A 21,379-nucleotide genomic window follows, 5' to 3' on the forward strand; every position below is an offset into this window, starting at 1 on the left:
AGAAGGTAGTCAGGATAGCACACAGCATGCTTGCCTTCATTGACCGGGGCATTGAGTATAAGAATTGGCAAGTCATGTTGCAGCTGTATAGAACCTTAGTTAGACCACACTTGGAGTATAGTGTTCAATTCTGGTCGCCACACTACCAGAAGGATGTGGAGGCTTTAGAGAGGGTGCAGAAGAGATTTACCAGGATGTTGCCTGGTATGGAGGGCATTATCTATGAGGAGCGGTTGAATAAACTCGGTTTGTTCTCACTGGAGCGACGGAGGTTGAGGGGCGATAGAGTTCTCCAAAATTATGAGGGGCATAGACAGAGTGGATAGTCAGAGGCTTTTTCCCAGGGTAGAGGGGTCAATTACTAGGGGGCATAGGTTTAAGGTGCGAGGGGCAAGGTATAGAGGAGATGTACGAGGCAAGTTTTTTACACAGAGGGATATGGACCCAGGAAGTGTAGAAGATTTTAGTTTAGATGGGCATCATGGTCGGCACAGGCTTGGAGGGTCGAAGGGCCTGTTCCTGTGCTGTACTTTTCTTTGTTCTAGTACAGACCCAGAATCCTCAACCGTTCTTCATTCCGGGATCATTCTTGTAAACCTCCTCTGGACCCTTTCCAAGTGTCGTAGAATTTACAGTGCAGAAGGAGGCCATTCGGCCCATCGAGTCTGTACCAGCTCTTGGAAAGAGCACCCTACCCAAGGTCAACACCTCCACCCTATCCCCGTAACCCCGTAACCCCACCCAACACTAAGGGCAATTTTGGACACTAAAGGGCAATTTAGCGTGGCCAATCCACCTAACTTGCACATCTTTGGACTGTGGGAGGAAACCGGAGCACCCGGAGGAAACCCACGCAGACATGGGGAGAACGTGCAGACTCCGCAAAGACAGTGACCCAAGCCGGAATCCAATTGGCGTAGGAAGACAGTGCGTCACAAAGATGGATGTTTTGGCTGGCTAATGGCTGGAATGTGGGAGGGGCCAAGTCATGTGATGAAACCTCCAGGAATACATTTAATCGCAGTTGGCAACCGTATGGTGTCCTCTTCTTCTTGATCCTTCCACCATTGGGAACAGTTCCTTCCTTTCTACTCTGTCTAGATTCCTCATGATTTTGAATACCTCTATCAGATCTCCTCTCAACCTTCTCATCTCCTAGGGAAACAGCCCCAACTTCTGCCTTCCTCAGACTGCGAGAGGTGCAGGTGAGTGCTGCTGGTAGGAATATAAGGGTGGCTGCATTTTTTTGTAGCGCATGGAGAATATTAAATATTTGGGGAGGCAGTGGTATTGTCACCGGACTAGTAATTCGGAGACCCAGGGTAATGCTCTGTGGTCCTGGGTTCAAATCACAGCATGGCAGATAGTGAAATTTAAATTCAATAAAAATCTGGAACTAAAAGTCTAAAGATGACCATGAAACCATTGCCAATTGTCGTAAAAAAAAACCATCTGGTTCACCAATGTCCTCCAGGGAAGGAAATCTGCCATCCTTGCCTGGTCCGGCCTACATGTGACTCCATACCTACACAGCGATGCGGTTGACTCTTAATTGCCCTCCCACTGAAATGCTCTAGCAAGCCACTCAGATCAGGGGCAATTAGGGACGGGCAACAAATGTTGGTCCAGCCAGCGACCCCCACATCCCAAGAACCAATAAAAAAAATATTTCTTCCTTCATCCAAGAAGAGTGGCTGCCTCGATCCACTGGTGCGGGTGTCATTAAAACGCAGGCCAGGGTGAGTGGAGGAGCAGGAGAGAAAAGATTAGGTGGGTGTGCAATCAGGTTGCTAGAAGTTGTCACTGTCAACAAAATAAAATTGAATCTGTGCATTATTTTTGTCATTTGCCACACAAATGGGGAGGGGGGGGTGGGGAGAGGAACCTTTCAATTGACATTAGCTACATGGTTTAGGTGGGAGCAGACGGCGAAGGGGGTTTAAATTCCTCTGCACTTTCCATCACTTCGTCCTTCTCCAATTGTGTGAGTCGTGCATTGCTTTCATTGCAGTGGGTGGGGAGTATGTGTGTGTTTATGTGAGGGACAGGCCCGGGGCGCGAGAGCTCATGGGAAGGCCTCAGTCAGCCATGTTCTTCAATTGTGTTTTTGCAGCGAGAGGGGGAATCTAAAATTATATAGAGGAGGAAACAAAAATTGCCAGAGGCTCGCGCGGGGGGAGAAGGAACCAGGCAGGGAGGAGAGAGAAAAAAAAAGACAACAGATAAAGGACAGGTAAGTGGCAGCGCTTTGCGTGAGGTGGCAACTTGTGGGAAATGTTGTACAAAGTATTCCCCTCTCTTTCCCCTTTCTGTTGTGCATTGACTTTGTATCCAGCTCTTTGTGAAGGCTGGAGCTGCTGTAACAAACTTTAAGGTATCCATTTTGTGGCAGCAACATTGTAGCAAATTGGCGCGAGCTCCCGGGTCAACGTTCCATTTCTGTCTCTCTCGCTCTCTTGGTTTAGTGTGTCTTGTCCCTTGAAATTTTGTTTGATCTGCCCTTACTAATCCTTATTTTATTTTTGCTGATTGGGGTTCACCCCGTCGAGTAAGCCGAATTGGGATTCTCATATCCGGGAAAAAAAAAATGTTTTTCTGCCTCCAGGGTTGGAAGCAAATTCGTTTCTTTCCTTTTTGCCAAAAAAAGTTCTCTTTCGTCGGCCAACCCTTCTTCCCCCCCCCCCCATCTAAAAAATAAAATGCAAAGCGGGACACGCTGCATTTATTTATTTTAAAACATTTTGCTTCAGTCCCTTCGCCCCCAGCTGTTGCAACGCTTCACCATCTTTGTTCTGGCTGATCTTTCCTCTTCTATCGCCCATTTTAAAAATAGGTTTTGATTTCGAATTCTTCACTTAGTCAAGGCGGGGGAAGGGAGGGAAGAGTTTGGTTATGTTTTGTTTTTGGCAGGATCAATTTGGATTTGGATTTTTTTTTTTGGCGGGGGAAATAAATTCCTGTCAGGAAATGAGATTTTGAGCCTCTTGCTGTTGAGACTGGGCTGTAGTTAGGTTAGAGCAAACTACCTGTTTTCAGAAGCTTCCCTCAATGTGCACCTGAGGGGAAAAGTTTGCCATATTTTTTTCGTTTTCAGTTGGTTCTGCCTGGCAGTTCTGCCATTTCAGTTATTTGAATGTCACGTTTGCTCATCTAATTGGGGGAAGATGGGAAAAGAGCGATTTGAACCGTACGTCAACAGCTCAGCCTGCCTGTCAGAAGTGGCTCCTATTTACAAACAGCAAGTGAACCTCCTGAACAAGAAAACACCTTGCTTTTTTTTTTTTGCCCAAAAGTTTCAAAAGCCAAATGTTTTCTTTAAAAAAGATTGACAATGCAGTGTTGTTGCTCGCCTCCCCCAGGGTTTGGAATTTTTCTCTTGCTTTTTATTTTGGAGTATCCAGTTATTTTTCGCCAATTAAGGGGCAATTTAGTGTGGCCAATCCACCTACCCTGCCCGTGAAATGAAAATCGCTTATTGTCACAAGTAGGCTTCAAATGAAGTTACTGTGACAAGCCCCTAGTCGCCACATTCCGGCGCCTGTTCGGGGAGGCTGGTACGGGAATCGAACCGTGCTGCTAGCCTGCCTTGGTCTGTTTTAAAAGCCAGCGATGTAGCCCAGTGTGCTAAGCCAGCACATCTTTGGGTTGTGGGGGTGAGATCCACACAGACACAGGGAGAATGTGCAAACTCCGCATGGACGGTGGGCCGGGGCCAGGATTCGAACCTGGGTCCTTGACGCCGTTGGGCAGCAGTGCTAATCACTGTGCCACCCCTCTCTTCAAGGTTGTGTGACTTTTCAACTCTCTGCCTCCAAAGAGGTGGTGGAAATGGGGAATCACTGAATATTTTCAAAGCAGAGGTAGATTGTTAGGTGAGGGAATTGAAGATTATTGGGGGTAACTGGGGAATGTGGAGCTGGAAACAGATCAGTCGTGATCTTATCGAATGGCAGAGGGGGCTCGAGGGGCTGCATGGCCTTCTACACTGTAGGAATTCAGTGATATCTCTGCCCCTATATCCTATGTTCATCGCCACTCCCTTCGTGTGATGCTCCTTAAAAGTGATCAAGCTTTTTAGTCACCTAAAGTTCTCTCCTCGTGTAGCTCGGTGTCAGATTTTTGTTTGACTAGGTTGCAATGAAATGCCTTGAGTTGTTTTACTATATCAAAGGTGTTATATAAATGTAAGTTGTAGCACAGTGGTTAGCACTGTGGCCTCACAGCGCTGAGGACCCGGGTTCAATCCTGGTCCCGGGTCACTTTCCGTGTGGAGTTTGCACATTCTCCCCATGTCTGAAACCAAAGAGAAAATGCTGGGGGCAGCACGATGGCTGCCTGACGGCACCGAGGTCCCAGGTTCGATCCCGGCTCTGGGTCACGGTCCGTGTGGAGTTTGCACATTCTCCCCGGGTTTGCGTGGACTTTGCCCCCACAACCCAAAATATGTGCAGGCTAGGTGGATTGGCCACGCTAAATTGCCCCTTAATTGGAAAAAATGAATTGGGTACTCTAAATTTATTTTAAAGGAAAGAGAAAATGCTGGAAATATCCGCAGGTCCGGCAGAATCTGTAGGGGGAGAAAAGAGCTAACGTTTCGAGTCCAGATGACCCTTCAAAGCTCCCCGTGTTTGTGTGGGTCCCCCCCGCCCCAGCCCCCCCCCCCCCCCCCCCCCCCGCCCCCCAGCCCAAAGATGTGCAGGGGTGAATTGGTCATGCTAAATTGCCACTAATTGGGAAGAAAAGAATTTGGTACTCTAAATTTAATTTAAAAAACACTCCTCCCTCATTGTGACTCATGCAGACTCATTTAATAAAAATGAAATACTGCAGATTCAGGAAATCCGAAACAAAACTAGAAAATGCTGTAAAAACTCAGCATCCGTTAAGAAAGAAGAACAGGTATTCTGATGAAGAGTTACACAGGATTTGAAATGATAACTCTGTTTCTGTCTTCACAGTGCTGCCAGACCTGCTGAGTTTTTCTGGCTTTTTCTATTTCTAATGTTTGTTTTCTCCTTTGCCCCACCTCTAACATCCCATTGTTTCTTTAAACTGTTCTGTGCAGATTCAGGAATTTGATTTGATTTATTATCGTCACATGTATTAATAATATACAGTGAAAAGTATTGTTACTTGCATGCTGTACAAAACAATGCATACCGTACATAAGTAAGGAAGGAGAGACTGCAGAATATAATGTTAAATGGGGATTTGTGGGGTTTGAAAGGCCAGGTGTTAAGATGTTGACCAGGTTCTGCTATTATTGATGGGCTGCTTCAATATTGGAAGTGATGAATTGAGCTGAATGCTGCACAGGAAACAGCCCGATGGCGGACATAGGGCAGATCATTGAAATGGCCAAATGGTGAAAACGCTGTCCTGAGCTACTCCTGCAGCGATATGCTCGGGCTGTCTATCTTCCTTTTGAGGCAGTGTTCGACTCCAGTCATGGGTAAGGGAGGGGGCACTGGGACAACCATACCGAGAGGGGTTCCATTCGAGCAGCACTCTGCAGATGTCAAGGATCTTGCCTGGGATCTCCGTTGCCTGGTTTAGTTTATTTTGGAGCACTTTATGTATTTGCCTATCGAGCCCTGAAGGGAGAGAAGCCCTTTTTCCCCCCCCCCATCAAAATGTTTTGTCTAATTCTACTTTTCCGAGCCCACTCTCTCTCACCCTCACACACATCTCACTCTGACAGTCTCGCAGCACTCTCTCGCAAGCACACTTGGCGCACACACACTCACTTGCTAGGTGCAGCCTCTCCTCTTCCCCCCCCCCCCAGCTGCTGGCCAAGTTGGCTCCTGCCTCGCCTCGGCCTCTGTTGACCACGGACTATTCTGCCCAGCAACAGCAAAATGGAATAAATTAAATGGGCCAATCAGAGCAAGGCATTTGGGAACATTGGATGCTGGCGGTAAGCTGACTAATACTTTTTTAAATTTTGCGCGTTCAAACCAGCGTGTACTGGTGACGTGGTGACTGCCAGCTCTGCGGACCTCCTGGAGACCCCAGTTTGGGGAAACCCTGACTTGGGGTTGCTCCAGTGCAATCTTGAGAGCGTGCTGCCTGTCTTTCAGATAAGGTATTAAAACCAAAACTTCCTCCACCTGTGAACACAATTTATTTGCTTAGAAAGATAGGCGTGAAATGAAATTTAATGCATGGAACTGTTTTTCTTCCTGCGATTGGGTGAGGGGCTTGCAAGGCCATTTCAGAGGGTAGTTAAGAGCCACATGGTCTGGAGTCACGTGTAGGCCAGACTGGGTAGGTGTGGCAGGTTTCCTTGCCTAAAGAGGACATTGGTGAACATGGTGTGTTTTTACGACAATCGATGGTCACTGAGACTAGATTCTTGTTCTAGATTTTTCATGGAATTCAAATCCCGCCATCTGACTGGATCTCTGGATTAGTCCAGTGACATTACCCCCATCGCGTCACCCCCATCTAATCTGTATGGGAATGAAGACTTAATGACCAGTCATAAACGTGTTGGGAGGAAACGTTTAAAAAAAAAAAAAAAGAATTATCCTGGCTTTCAAATTCTTCTAAGGCCGTTCCCCTCTCTACCTCTAATCCCCAGAGCCCACTGAGATCTCTTACTCGTCCTCCATCGTTTAATTTGGCAGCCATATCTTTACATATGGGCAGCACGGTAGCACAGTGGTTAGTTAGCACAGTTACTTCACAGCTCCAGGGTCCCAGGTTCGATTCCTGGCTTGGTCACTGTCTGTGCGGAGTCTGCACGTCCTCCCTGTGTGTGCGTGGGTTTTCTCCGGGTGCTCCGGTTTCCTCCCACAGTCCAAAGATGTGCAGGTTAGGTAGCTTGGCCATGATAAAATGCCCTTGATATTCAAAAAGGTTAGGTGGGATTACTGGGTTATGAGGATAGGGTGGAGGTGTGGGTTTAAGGGGTGTTCTTTCCAAGGGCCGGAGCAGACTTGATGGGCTGAATGGCCTCCGGCACTCCTAGGATATGCCTGAAACTCGAGAATTCCCTCCTGAAACCTCTCTGTCTCTCCCTCTTCCCGTTTAAGATGTTCATTTAAAGCCTAACTTCTGATATCTCCTTGTGGTGTTCCTCTGTATCCAGTTTTGTTTGATGGTGATCCTTTGGGGATGTTGCATAGGTTACAGGTGCTATACAAATGCAGCCTGTAGTTGTTGGAAGTTTTATGCAAATTTCAGCCTTCAGGGATGTGTTTGGAATGCAACTTTTTATTTTGCTCCTCTGTGATGTGTGTCGACCTGTGCTTTGTTTTTGTTCATCGATGCTTGAGTTTCAGCTGTGATCAGTGCTCGCATTCAATGCTGCGGTTGGGTTCGGTGTGCCTGGGCAGCTGTGGAATCGGCTGAGTGCTGCTCTGAGGCTGTTGCTGATGGTTCAATTGCCTGACAGGATCGGGAGGGTGTTGATGTCGACAATGTGACTCCATTCAGCCCATCCCTGTCTGTGCTAGCTCTTCAGTGGTGCCATCGTCAATTAAAGCCACTCCCCTGTTCTCTTCCCATAACCCTGCAATTCTTCCCCCCCCCCCCCTTCTAAATACCCTCCAGTTCATGTCGTCTGCAATACGTTGAGCTGAATAAGCCCCTGATAAGCATCCTGCTGGATGTAAGGAGCTTTACTGAAGGATAGTTTTGTCACCAGGGGATAATCTGATGTCATCACCGAGTTGTTCTTGGAGGGAATTCTAATGACTGATTATTTAATTGTGAGGTCAAGGTTCACTTAGTTTATGCAAAGCCATCTGAATTCCAAGACTGGGCTTAATACCTGTTAATTTACTTTGTGAGATCTTGCTGTTTGTGTGAATTTTCCTTTCAAAGGGACCCCAATACTTGCTAGATGGTACACATGGCTGCCACTGTTCAGCGGTAGTGGAGGGTTTGAATGTTTGTGGAAGGGGCCCCAATCGAAGTTTTCCTTCGCAATGTTCAGTGACAGAAATCAAGCTCAAAGTTCTCTGTTGTCAACTTTGTTGAGCAGGTTCCTGCGCTCTGGTGCCCTGATTTAGAGGAGAGACGGTCCTTGAGTAGGGCTCTTGCTCATCAGCTCTCTGTAACTCTATCCATAGAATCCCTACAGTGCAGAGGGAGGCCAGTGAGCCCAACACATCTGCACCCGCCCTCCCGATGGGCACCCGACAAGGCCCTCTTTTCCCCACCTTATCTCTGGAAACCCCATAACTTAGCCTTCACATCTTTGGACTGTGGGAGGAAACCGGAGCACCCGGACGAATCCCACGCAGCCATGGAGAAACGTGCAAATTCCACACAGTCACTGAGGCCGGAATCAAACCCGGATCTCTGGCGCTGTGAGGCAGCAGTGCTACATCAATCCCACACCAACGTGGTTCACTATTTCGATCAAGAAATTAATTGAGATACACCGAACGATAACGACTGCATTGAAAATTAAATTGCCACTGCATTTGGGACACTAATTTAAAAAAAAAAAATTAAGAGTACCCAATTCTTCTTTTCCCAATTAAGGAGCAATTTAGCGTGGCCAATCCACCTACCCTGCACGGACAGTGACCTGGGGCCGGGATGGAACCCCGGTCCTCAGCGCCATTAGTGCTAACCACTGTGCCATCGTGCTGCCATTTTGGGACACTGATGATCTGTCTCTTGGATGTTGCCTTTGCAGGTGCGCAGAGGTACCTTGGAATGATCTTTTCTCCTGTTTGTATTTCAGGCCCTAGGACAACTCGGAAGGAAGGAAGATGGCTCGTACCAAGCAAACTGCCCGTAAATCTACTGGTGGCAAAGCACCAAGGAAACAGCTGGCAACAAAAGCTGCCCGTAAGAGTGCACCGTCCACCGGCGGTGTGAAGAAACCTCATCGTTACCGGTTAGTGGCTGAACTGGGCGCCTGGAGCTTAGCCCTTAGTCCTGGGCTTGAGCAGATTGCGCGGTGTACTATCCAGTCGGTTCATGCAGATTCCTCCCCCCAACCATCTTTCCCCTGTGGTCTGGTTGGGGTATTCGATAGAGAGAGGCCAATCAAACAGCACAACAGCCAATCTCAACCTTCCTATGGCCAGAGCAGGGCTTGGTGACTGCTGCTCGAGGCTGGCCGGTGACCTGCGGTCTGACCTCCCACGTCACTGGAGACCTTCCTTCCATCATAAGGTCAGAAGTGGGGATGTTTGCGGGTGACTGCACAATGTTCAGCACCATTCACGACTCCTCAGGTACTGAAGCAGTCCATGTCCAAATGCAGAAAGACCTGGACAATATCCAGGCTTGGGTTGACAAGGGGCAAGTTACATTTGTGCCACAAGTGCCAGGCATTGACCAACTCCTACAAGAGAGGAATAAATCATTGTCCCATGACATTCAATGGCATTACCATCGCTGAATCCCCCACAATCAACATCCTGGGGGTTACCATTGATCAGAAACTGAACTGGACTAGCCACATTAATACTGTGGCTACCAGGGCAGGTCAAGGGCTAGGAATCCAATGACAAGTAACTCACCTCCTGACTCCCCAAAGCCTGTCCACCATCTACAAGGCACAAATCAGGAGTGTAATGGAATACTCTCCACCTGCCTGGATGAGTGCATCTCCAACAACACTCAAGACGTTTAACACCATTCAGGACAAAGCAGCCCACTTGATTGGGGCCCCTTCCACAAACATTCAAACCCTCCACTACCGCTGAACAGTGGCAGCCGTGTGTACCATCTACCAGATTCCTCCGGCAAACCTGCGACCACTACCATCGAGAAGGACAAGAGCAGCTGATTCCTGGGAACCCCACCACCTGGAGGTTCCCATCCCAAGCCACTCACCACCCTGACTTGGAAATATATCGCTGCCCCTTCACTGTCACTGGGGCAACATCCTGGAACTCCCTCCCTACCAGCACTGTGGGTGTACCTGCACATGGAGAGCAGAAATTCGAGCAGGCAGCTCACCACCACCTTGAGGCCAGTTATGGTGGGGAATAAATACTGGCCGAAGTAGAGACCATGACCAAATTTTAAAAGTGACAAGTTAAATGTAAATTCTATGAATCTATGATTCTAAAAGAAACGTTTTATGATCAGAAATGGTTCTCCACATCAAAGTCAAGATGGAGCTGTTTGGGTTGGTGGGGAGAGGGTGGTGCATAACAACACCATTGGTAATTTGAGAGTTTGCTTTCTTCGTTATGGGATATGTGCCAATAAATAGAATCATGGAATTTACAGAGCAGAAGGAGGCCATTTGGCCCATCGAGTCTGCACCGGCCTTTGGAAAGAGCACCCTACCCAAGTCCACACCTCCTCCATCCTAACCCAGTAACCCCCACCTAATCTTTTTGGACACTAAAGGCAATTTAACATGGCTAATCCACTTAACCTGCACATCTTTAGACTGTGGGAGGAAACCGGAGGAAACCCACGCAGACACTGGGAGAACGTGCCGACTCCACACACCGACAGTGACCCAAGCTGGGAATCAAACCTGGGAACCTGGCGCTGTGAAGCAACAGTGCTAACGACTGCGGCCATGCCTCCTGCTGGACCTACGAAGCAGACCGTTTGGGAGCTAACCAATTGTTTGTAATAACCCTGCACGGTTTTCCTCTTTGATTACCCATCCGAATCCCTATTGAAAGTTTAACTCAATCTGCTCTCACCGTCAGACAGTGAATTATTTCAAATTCCTAGGGGTGCACATCTAGACCGTTTCAAATTCCTAGGGGTGCACATCTCCAAAAATCTGTCCCATGTCGACGCTACCACCAAGAAAGCACAACAGCGCCTATACTTCCTCAGGAAACTAAGGAAATTCGGCATGTCCACATTGACTCTTACCAACTTTTACAGATGCACCATAGAAAGTCTCCTATCGGGCTGCATCACAGCCTGGTATGGCAACTGCTCGGCCCAGGACCATAAGAAACTTCAGAGAGTCGTGAACACCGCCCAGTCCATCACACGAACCTGCCTCCCATCCATTGACTCCATCTACACCTCCCGCTGCCTGGGGAAAGCGGGCAGTATAATCAAAGATCCCTCCCACCCGGCTTACTCACTCTTCCAACTTCTTCCATCGGGCAGGAGATACAGAAGTCTAAGAACACGCACGAACAGACTCAAAAACAGCTTCTTCCCCACTGTCACCAGACTCCTAAATGACCCTCTTATGGACTGACCTCATTAACACTACACCCTGTATGCTTCATCCGATGCCAGTGCTTATGTAGTTACATTGTATATGTTGTGTTGCCCTATTATGTATTTTCTTTTATTCCCTTTTCTTCTCATGTACTTAATGATCTGTTGAGCTGCTCGCAGAAAAATACTTTTCACTGTACCTCGGTACACGTGGCACTAAACCAATCCAATCACATAATCACAACTTGCTGTGTAAACTCTGCCATGCCAGATGAATGAAGCTCAAACTTTGGAATGGGACACTTGTCAGTGAAGGGCTGTTTTCCCATGTGTGGACAAGGTGTCCCACCCTACACGTCATTCAATCTCTCGATCTGATTCTTTCAAAAAGTAAATCAACAAGTGTGGGGTTTATTTTTGTGTTTAGCTCATGTGCACTTTTAATGAATTATGACTGTGGCATCTGTTGCTGGAACGCACTGATTTAACCTGCCGAACCTTTTCCCTCCCAGCCCAGGTACTGTGGCCCTCCGAGAAATCAGACGCTACCAGAAGTCCACTGAGCTTCTGATCCGCAAGCTTCCCTTCCAGCGCCTCGTCCGTGAAATTGCTCAGGACTTCAAGACCGACTTGCGCTTTCAAAGTGCTGCCATTGGCGCCTTGCAGGTGATTTATTTCTCCAGTGTGTTCTCCCTCAAAGTAGCTCCTTGCGTGGCCGACGGGTGTGGAAAGGGTTGCGGGTCAAGAAGGTCTGTCACCTTTGCAGAAGTGACCCTTGGTGTTGAGTATTTAACCAGGAGGAATTGTATTCGGGCCTGACATTGTCCTCATTCACAGTATATTGTGAGTGACGCCCATGGCCAGTGGGTTGCGCTCACAGTACCGGGGGTTCAATTCCCACTCCACAGACTTTACCATGTAATTTAGGCTGATAGGTCGAAACATACAGAGAAAATAGAAGCAAGAAGAGGCCATTTGGCCCTTTGAGCCTCTTTAGACCCAAGAACTATATCAAATTCCTTTTGGCTTCAACTACTTTCTGTGGTAGTGAATTCCACAGATTCATCACTCTCTGGGTGAAGACATTTCTCCTCGCCTCAGTCCTAAAAGGTTTACCCCTTATCCTCAAACTATGACCCCTAGTTCTGGACTCCCCCACCATCGGGAACATTCTTTCTGAATCTACCCTGTCTAATCCGGTTAGAATTTTACACGTTTTATGAGATCCCCTCTCACTCTTCTAAACTCCAATGAATATAATCCTAACCGACTTAGTCTCTCCTCATATGACCGTCCCGCCATCCTAGGAATCAGCCTGGCAAATCTTTGCTGCGCTCCCTACATAGCAAGAACATCCTTCCTCAGACAAGGACACCAAAACTGCACACAATACTCCAGGTGTGACTTCAACAATGCTCTATACAATTGCAGTAAAACATCTCTATTCCTGTACTCAAATCCTCTCGCTGTGAAGGCCAACATACCATTTGTCTTCTTTACTGTCTGCTGTACCTGCGTGCTTACCTTCAGCGACTGATGCACAAGGACACCAAGGTCTCGCTGAGTATCCACCTCTCAATTTACGCTCATTCTATTATGCCCGTCCTATTTTGCTACCAAAACGGATACCAAATTTCACATTTATCTACATTATATACTGCATCTGCCATGCATATGCCCACTCACTCAGCATATCCAAATCCCGCTGAAGCATCTCTGCATCCTCCTCACAGTTCCACCCTCCCACCCAACTTTGTATCATCTGTAAAATTGGAGGTAGTATGTATATCTCATCCAAATCATTAATATATAACGTGAACAGTTGGGATCCTATCACAGATCCCTGCAGTACCACACTAGTCACTGATTGTCAGTCAGAAAAAGACACATTTAACCAACCTTTTTGCTTCCTGTCAGCTAACCATCTTTCTATCCATCTCCAGACACTACCCGTAATACCATATGCTTTAACTTTACATATATGTGAGACCTTGTCGAAAGCCTTCTGAAGGTCTAAATAAATCACATCCACCGGTTCTCCCTGGTCAACTCTTCTGGTTACTTCAAAGAATTCCAGTAGATTTGTGAAGCATGATTTCCCTTTCGTAAATCCACGCTGACTTTGTCTGATTATACAACTGCTTTCCCAATGCTGTGCTATGAAATCCTTGGTAATGGACTCCTACAACTTCCTTACTACTGACGTTAGGCTCACTGGTTTATAGTTCCCTGTTTTCTCTCTACCTCCCTTTCTGAATAGCAGGGTTACATTCGGTACCCTCCAATCTGTCAGAACCATTCCAGAGTCCAAAGAATTTTGAAAAATGACCACCAATGGATCTACTATTTCTTGGGCCATTTCCTCAAGCACTCTGGGATGCAGATTATCAGGCCCTGGAGATTTGTCTGCCTTCAATCCCGTTAATTTCCTGGTCCAGTGCTGCGATGTTCTCTTTCAGACCAGGCATTGAAATAAACCTCGCTCAAGTGGATATAAAAGATCCAATGGTACTTGTTGGAATGATAGCAGGGTCATTCTTCCCAGTGTCCTGGCAAATACTTATTGGCAGTAGTCCAGAACAATGTTTGGAGTGGTTCCAAACATTGATATCATTGATCCAAAAGATGATATCATTTAACATAGCACTTCTCAAATAAAGAGCAGTAGACATTTTGAACCATTTGCAGAAAGCTGCTACGGCTGGGAGCCACATGGAAAACTCTACAGCTGAGATTGATAGATTTTTATTTTGTTAGACGAGGGTCAACTCTACTGGTTGTTACTTCAAAGAATTCGAGTCAATTTGTGAAGCATGATTTCCCTTTCGTAAATCCATGCTGACTTTGTCTGATTACACCACTGCTTTCCAAATGCTGTGCTGTGAAATCCTTGATAATGGACTCTTACAACTTCCTTACTACCGACATTAGGCTCACTGGTCTATAGTTCCCTGCTGTCTCTCCACCTCCCTTTCTGAATAGCAGGGTTACATTCGATACCCTCCAATCTGTCAGAACCATTGCAGCCAGTCTGGATGCTCGATGATTGTGCACAAGACTGGGATTGATAGATGTTTGGAACTATGGGAACCCAAGGATAGTGTGGGTAAGTGGAGTAGAAGCAAAATTCCGCCACAATCTTAATGAATGATGGAACAGGCTCGAGGGGCTGAATGGCCTACATCTCCCATAAGATACTGAATGTTGCTGTGGATTGATCCCTGGTTCTATACCAAATGCCTCTGGGCATAGTCAACGATTGTTCAGTGGATGGTGGGAGGCGGCTGAGAGAAAACACCTTTTTTGAGTTAGTGGTTTACAACAGAGAGGAGTAATTTCCCATTACTATTAAATCTGTTCATGGGCACAGACCTGTTAATGACCCTGCTGCATGTTTTATAATCATTCCTCCCTTTAGTACTCTTGAATATAAATCGCACAACAAATTGATGCATCATAATGGCAATTTGTCTAATATTTCCTTGCTAGTTTCTGTTCATTGGAGGGATAGCAGGTTGCTGCAGCACTGTACTGGTAATCCCAGTCACCCACTCTTCAAACTACGATACAGAAAGGGTTTAAGATGAGTTCGAAGGGGCTGCCAAGATTATGCAGAACCACCAGATTTAGGTTTGATTTGAGGTCTTCCAATTGATGGAGCTCCAGTTGGATCCAAATGGGAGATAGAATGATAGTGCAGAAGGGGACCATTCAGCCCATCGTACCTGTGTTGGCTCATTGATATGGCTACCAGTCAATCCCACTTCTTTGCTCTTTCCTGATAGCCCTATAATACTCTTCAAGTATTTCCCCAGTTCTTTTTTTATAAATTTAGTGTACCCAATTCATTTTTTCCAATTAAGGGACAATTTAGCGTGGCCAATCCACCTACACTGCACATCTTTGGGTTGTGGGGCGAAATCCATGCAAACACGGGGAGAATGTGCAAACTCCACACGGACAGTGACCCAGAGCCGGGATCGAACCTGGGACCTCGGTGCCATGAGCAGCAGTGCTAACCACTGTGCCACCGTGCTGCCCCCCCAGTTCTTTTTTTTAAGAACTCCTATCAAAACCTTTTGAATGCATCTATCAAATCTCCTCTTATCCTTCTAAGAAGAACAACTTTAACTTTTCCAGTCTTTCCTCGTAACCAAAGTCCCTCATCGCTTGCAACAATGCAGAAAATCCCTGAACTCGCTCCTAGCCCTTGACATCCTTCTTAAAGTGTGGTGCCCAGAATTGAACAGGCATAAAAACATATGACCATAATGCCAGTAGATGGTATGACACGTGTGATCATTGTCAGGTAGTGATCATGGGTTAAGTGGGCCTTCCATTTTCAGGAAGTTCCCTTGAGTAAAGGCTCCCTCGCTCAAGGGAACTCGATCAAAAACTGGATGAATCGGCCAGCAGCATCCACAATTTGCAAATGACCATACAGAGCATGTCAACAAAAGAGAAATCATGGACCGTTTCAATAAAGAGGACAGTCATAGAAGTTTTGATGGTTGACTGTTGACGGATCAGGAATGTGGAGGTTCAGTCAAGCTTGTTTCTGTGAGGGCAGCACGGTGGCGTAGTCGTTAGCACTGCTGCCTCACAGCGCTGAGGTCCCAGGTTCGATCCCGGCTCTGGGTCACTGTCCGTGTAGAGTTTGCACGTTCTCGTGGGTTTCGCCCCCACATCCCAAAGATGTGCAGGGTAGGTGGATTGGCCACGCTAAATTGCCCCTTAATTGGAAAAAATGAATTGGGTACACTAAATTTATTAAAAAAAAAAAAAAGTTTGTTTCTATTGGCATGAGACAGTGGCCCAAAGGCCCATGGATGAAATCCCTCACTATCTGGCCACATGAAAACTGGAACTTGAACCCACTGAGCATTGGACCTCATGATATGGAAAGGATATTGAGAGGGTTTGATGCTAGATTCACTCAGATGCTTGCAGGCGGTGATGTTCCCATGTATCATCTGCCCTTGTCTTCCCAGGTGGCGGAGTTGCAGGTTTGGAAGGTGCTGTCGAAGGAAATGTGATAGTTGAAATGTTATCATCAAAGGCTGGGACAACATAGATAGAAGTAGACTGGTTCCAACAGTGAGAGACCAGAGATACCCGATTAAAACGTTTGGAACATTAGGAGAAACATCTTGCATGGAGCAGTGCGAGGCTGTACAATTCATCAGTGGTGAGGCAGAAATGATCAATATTCCAGATTAGTTTGGATGGATTCATTGGACTGATATGGGAATTGGGCAGATAAATATGATTGGGACCATGTGGTGTTGTGGAGGGTAAACGCTGGCTGGTTGGGCCCAATGGCCAGAATCTCTCATGTTGACGATTGTGTCTATTTCAGGAGAGTGGGAAGATAGTTTGGATGGGGTTGTAATCTTCGTGTTGTACGCAAATAGTTACTAACGATTTATTTTCCCTCCCTCCCCCACAGGAAGCAAGTGAAGCCTACCTGGTGGGACTGTTCGAGGACACCAACCTGTGCGCTATCCATGCCAAGCGCGTGACGATCATGCCAAAAGACATACAGCTAGCTCGTCGCATCCGCGGGGAGCGTGCTTAAACCTCCTATTACCTTGGGCAGGGGGCAGGGGGGGGGGGGAGCTAGCATTGAAATCTTCCCCTTTTAATCCCAACTTTTCAACCTCCTAACCTCGTTCCTGCCCCCCACAAAAATAATAAAAGAATAAGTTAAAATCAGTCTATTCTTCCTATCTGGTAGTAGTCAGTGGTTGTTTATCATTTTTTTCCTCAGGAGGGTGGTGTGGGTGATACGGGGGGTGGGAGAGAGAGAATGGGACGCAGCAGGGGAAGGGAGAGTGTAGGACACATGCACGATGTGGGGGAGGGGTGGAGAGTGGAATATGTTGGGTGTGGACTATTGCGGGGAGAAGCGAGAGTGATGTGGGACATATTCATCGATTTGGGGGGGTCCTGAGATTCTACCTATTTTAAACATGAGGAAGGGGTGCTGGGGAGAAGGGATGGAAGGATCGTGAATCAACATCTGGGTGTTGTCGTTTACTCTTGCGTGGATCTTCAGTGTGGGGGGGGGGGGGGAGAGAGTGAAATTAAAGAGCAGGCAGATTTATGTATTTGATTTTTTCTTTTATTTTCCAACAGCGCAGCTTTGAAAATATTTTAAAACAATTTTTGATTTCTGAACAATGCCAGCAGCATTTGAGAGTTCTTTTTTATATAGTACAAACTTAAATTTCTTATCGGATCTGAAATATAAAATTTAATATTTTTCATAAAGTAGATCCCATTGTTTGCTTTACTTTTTATAAGAGATGTTTTTGGTGTATTTAGTAACTGTTTTTAAATATTTGTGTGTCCTCTTGTGCTGTTTCCAGTAAGGTTTTCCTATTAAAGTATTTGAAACATAATGTGTCGGATTTAAAAAAAACAACCTATTATTATATTCCCTGTTGTGGATAACATGCATGTTTATGTAGACACTAGTGGTCCACTCCAGGCCAGCAACATGGTGGCACAATTAACTAAGAATACGGTCATGCCTATCAGCATGTATGTGAAGCTCCACAAACAGGTGACCTTGTACCTTGAACACAGCAATACCAACCTCTAATCAGCAAGCTGCTCGTTGTTAAGACAATCATTCAAACACTATCCTGTGCAGTTCACAATAATGCTGTGTAAACTGTGAGGAGTTAACTTTAGTGAGCACTGCTGTTTAACCAGTTCCTTTTTAAAAAGGTACCTGAAATGGAATAGTTATTGCCATTTGCTCCTGACCCAAGCAGCTGCCTGCCTTAAAACATGGATGTTTCTAGGTAACAAGACTAAAATTAAAAAAATTCTATCCCACAGTGCTGGAGGAACTTGCATGTTTATGTAGGTATTTTCTATTATAAATCAGGAAGTAGGAATCTGTGTGTGAGAGTTTGGACAGTTATCTCTGGAAGACTGCACTTCTAATGTGCTGTTGCCAGGGGAGATATAATAGCTGGGTCGCGGTAAAATCGCCATAGTCCCGGATGACTGTAGGCTGCTTTCCCCTTTGAGGGGGGAGCTGGCTGGTGGTGATTTAACCGGAGGGTCATCGCACCTCAGGCGAGGGGCAAGGTTCAGGAGGCGGGGACTTCCATGAATAACCTCAGCGCGTACGGGAATTGAACCCACGCTCTGCATCACCAGCTGTCCGGCCAACTGAGCTAAATCGCCATCCATAGAAATGTTTCCATATCTATCATTTCCTGCCCTATCGCAGCATAACTTGATGCAAAGCAGCTGTTGAGGTGCTTTGGGTTTGAAATTATGAAGAGTTTGATATTTTAGAAATTCATTACTGGATCCAACATTTATCGCTAATTGCCCTTGAATTCAACCTCATTGTGGGTTTGGAGTCACATGTAGGCCAGACTGGGTAAGATGACAGATTTCCTTCCTGGGTGAGTGAGCCAGATGGGTTTCAGTTGGTCGTCAGCCCATGACATTACCACTGCCCCCGAGAGGGAACTCGGAAAAATTATTTTCTCTGGGGGGAGTCAAAAGTGCAATTTAAAATAAGCATGGGGAGGGAGGCGGAGTGATCTGCCCAAACAACACAGCATGGAGTGATCTACCGGTGACGTGAGATGGAGTGATCTACAGGTCACACCTCTCTTGAATGGGGATGCGAGGTGGTGTGATCTGCCGACCCTGCCCAAACGGGGGTGTGAGGGGGAGTGATCTACTGACCCCACCCGAACGGGGGGGTGAGGTGGTGTGATCTACTGACCCCACCCGAACGGGGGTGTGAGGTGGTGTGATCTACTGACCCTGCCCAAACGGGGGTGCGAGGTGGTGTGATCTACCGACCCTGCCCAAACGGGGGTGCGAGGTGGTGTGATCTGCCGACCCTACCCAAACGGGGGTGTGAGGTGGTGTGATCTACCGACCCTGCCCGAACAGGGGTGCGAGGTGGTGTGATCTACCGACCCTGCCCAAACGGTGGTGCGAGGGGGAGTGATCTACTGACCCCACCCGAACGGGGGTGTGAGGTGGTGTGATCTACTGACCCCACCCGAACGGGGGTGTGAGGTGGTGTGATCTACTGACCCCACCCGAACGGGGGTGTGATCTACCGACCCTGCCCGAACGGGGGTGCGAGGTGGTGTGATCTACCGACCCTGTCCAAACGGGGGTGTGAGGTGGTGTGATCTACCGACCCTGCCCGAACGGGGGTGCGAGGAGTGATCTGCCGCTCCCACCCGAACGGGGGTGCGAGGAGGTGTGATCTACCGACCCTGCCCGAACGGGGGTGCGAGGCGGAGTGATCTACCGACCCTGCCCGAACGGGGGTGCGAGGAGTGATCTACCGGCCCTGCCCGAACGGGGGTGCGAGGAGGTGTGATCTACCGACCCTGCCCGAACGGGGGTGCGAGGAGTGATCTGCCGCCCCCACCCGAACGGGGGTGCGAGGAGGTGTGATCTACCGACCCTGCCCGAACGGGGGTGCGAGGCGGAGTGATCTACCGACCCTGCCCGAACGGGGGTGCGAGGCGGAGTGATCTACCGACCCTGCCCGAACGGGGGTGCGAGGAGTGATCTACCGGCCCTGCCCGAACGGGGGTGTGAGGTGGTGTGATCTGCTGACCCTGCCCAAACGGGGGTGCGAGGAGGAGTGATCTACCGACCCTGCCCGAACGGGGGTGTGAGGTGGTGTGATCTGCCGACCCTGCCCGAACGGGGGTGTGAGGTGGTGTGATCTGCCGACCCCACCCGAACGGGGGTGCAAGGTGGAGTGATCTACCGACCCTGCCCAAACGGGGGTGTGAGGTGGTGTGATCTGCCGACCCCACCCGAACGGGGGTGTGAGATGGTGTGATCTACCGACCCTGCCCGAACGGGGGTGCGAGGCGGAGTGATCTACCGACCCTGCCCGAACGGGGGTGCGAGGTGGTGTGATCTGCCGACCCTGCCCGAACGGGGGTGCGAGGAGGAGTGATCTACCGATCCTGCCCGAACGGGGGTGCGAGGCGGAGTGATCTACCGACCCTGCCCGAACGGGGGTGCGAGGTGGTGTGATCTGCCGACCCTGCCCGAACGGGGGTGTGAGGTGGTGTGATCTACCGACCCTGCCCGAATGGGGGTGCGAGGTGGTGTGATCTACCGACCCTGCCCGAACGGGGGTGCGAGGTGGTGTGATCCACCGACCCTGCCCGAACGGGGGTGCGAGGTGGTGTGATCTGCCGACCCTGCCCGAATGGGGGTGCGAGGTGGTGTGATCTACCGACCCTGTCCGAACGGGGGTGTGAGGTGGTGTGATCTACCGACCCTGCCCGAACGGGGGTGAGAGGTGGTGTGATCTGCTGACCCTGCCCGAACGGGGGTGTGAGGTGGTGTGATCTGCTGACCCTGCCCGAACGGGGGTGTGAGGTGGTGTGATCTACCGACCCTGCCCGAACGGGGGTGTGAGGGGGAGTGATCTACCGACCCCGCCGAACGGGGGTGCGAGGCGGAGTGATCTACCGACCCTGCCCGAACGGGGGTGCGAGGCGGAGTGATCTACCGACCCTGTCCGAACGGGGGTGCGAGGCGGAGTGATCTGCCGACCCCACCCGAACGGGGGTGCGAGGCGGAGTGATCCACTGGCCCTGCCCGAACGGGGGTGCGAGGTGGTGTGATCTACGGTCACACCCGAACGGGGGTGCGAAGCGGAGTGATCTACCGGCCCTGCCCGAACGGGGGTGCGAGGCGGAGTGATCTACCGACCCTGCCTGAACGGGGGTGCGAGGCGGAGTGATCTACCGACCCTGTCCGAACGGGGGTGCGAGGTGGTGTGATCTACGGTCACACCCGAACGGGGGTGCGAAGCGGAGTGATCTACCGACCCTGCCTGAACGGGGGTGCGAGGCGGAGTGGTCTACCGACCCTGCCTGAACGGGGGTGCGAGGCCGAGTGATCTACCGACCCCGCCGAACGGGGGTGCGAGGCGGAGTGATCTACCGACCCTGCCCAAACGGGGGTGCGAGGCGGAGTGATCTACCGACCCTGCCCGAACGGGGGTGCGAGGCGGAGTGATCTACCGACCCCGCCGAACGGGGGTGCGAGGCGGAGTGATCTACTGACCCTGCCCGAACGGGGGTGCGAGGCGGAGTGATCTACCGACCCTGCCCAAACATGGGTGCGAGGCGGTGTGATCTACCGACCCTGTCCGAACGGGGGTGGCTGGCGGAGTGATCTACCGACCCTGCCCGAACGGGGGTGCGAGGCGGAGTGATCTACCGACCCTGCCCGA

General features: G+C 49.0%; 1 protein-coding gene across 1 annotated transcript; it reads left to right on the forward strand.

The window, feature by feature from the left end:
• Positions 1-2,071: 2,071 nt before the first annotated feature.
• On the forward strand, positions 2,072-16,833 carry LOC140411151 (histone H3.3A). The gene is made up of 4 exons (XM_072500219.1): positions 2,072-2,233; positions 8,702-8,857; positions 11,631-11,784; positions 16,568-16,833. The coding sequence occupies exons 2-4, from the start codon at positions 8,730-8,732 to the stop codon at positions 16,694-16,696; spliced, it is 411 nt and encodes a 136-aa protein (XP_072356320.1). The 5' UTR covers positions 2,072-2,233; positions 8,702-8,729; the 3' UTR covers positions 16,697-16,833.
• Positions 16,834-21,379: the final 4,546 nt, after the last annotated feature.

This window comes from Scyliorhinus torazame, chromosome 4, assembly GCF_047496885.1.
Source record: "Scyliorhinus torazame isolate Kashiwa2021f chromosome 4, sScyTor2.1, whole genome shotgun sequence".
NCBI classification, from domain to species: Eukaryota; Metazoa; Chordata; class Chondrichthyes; order Carcharhiniformes; family Scyliorhinidae; genus Scyliorhinus; species Scyliorhinus torazame.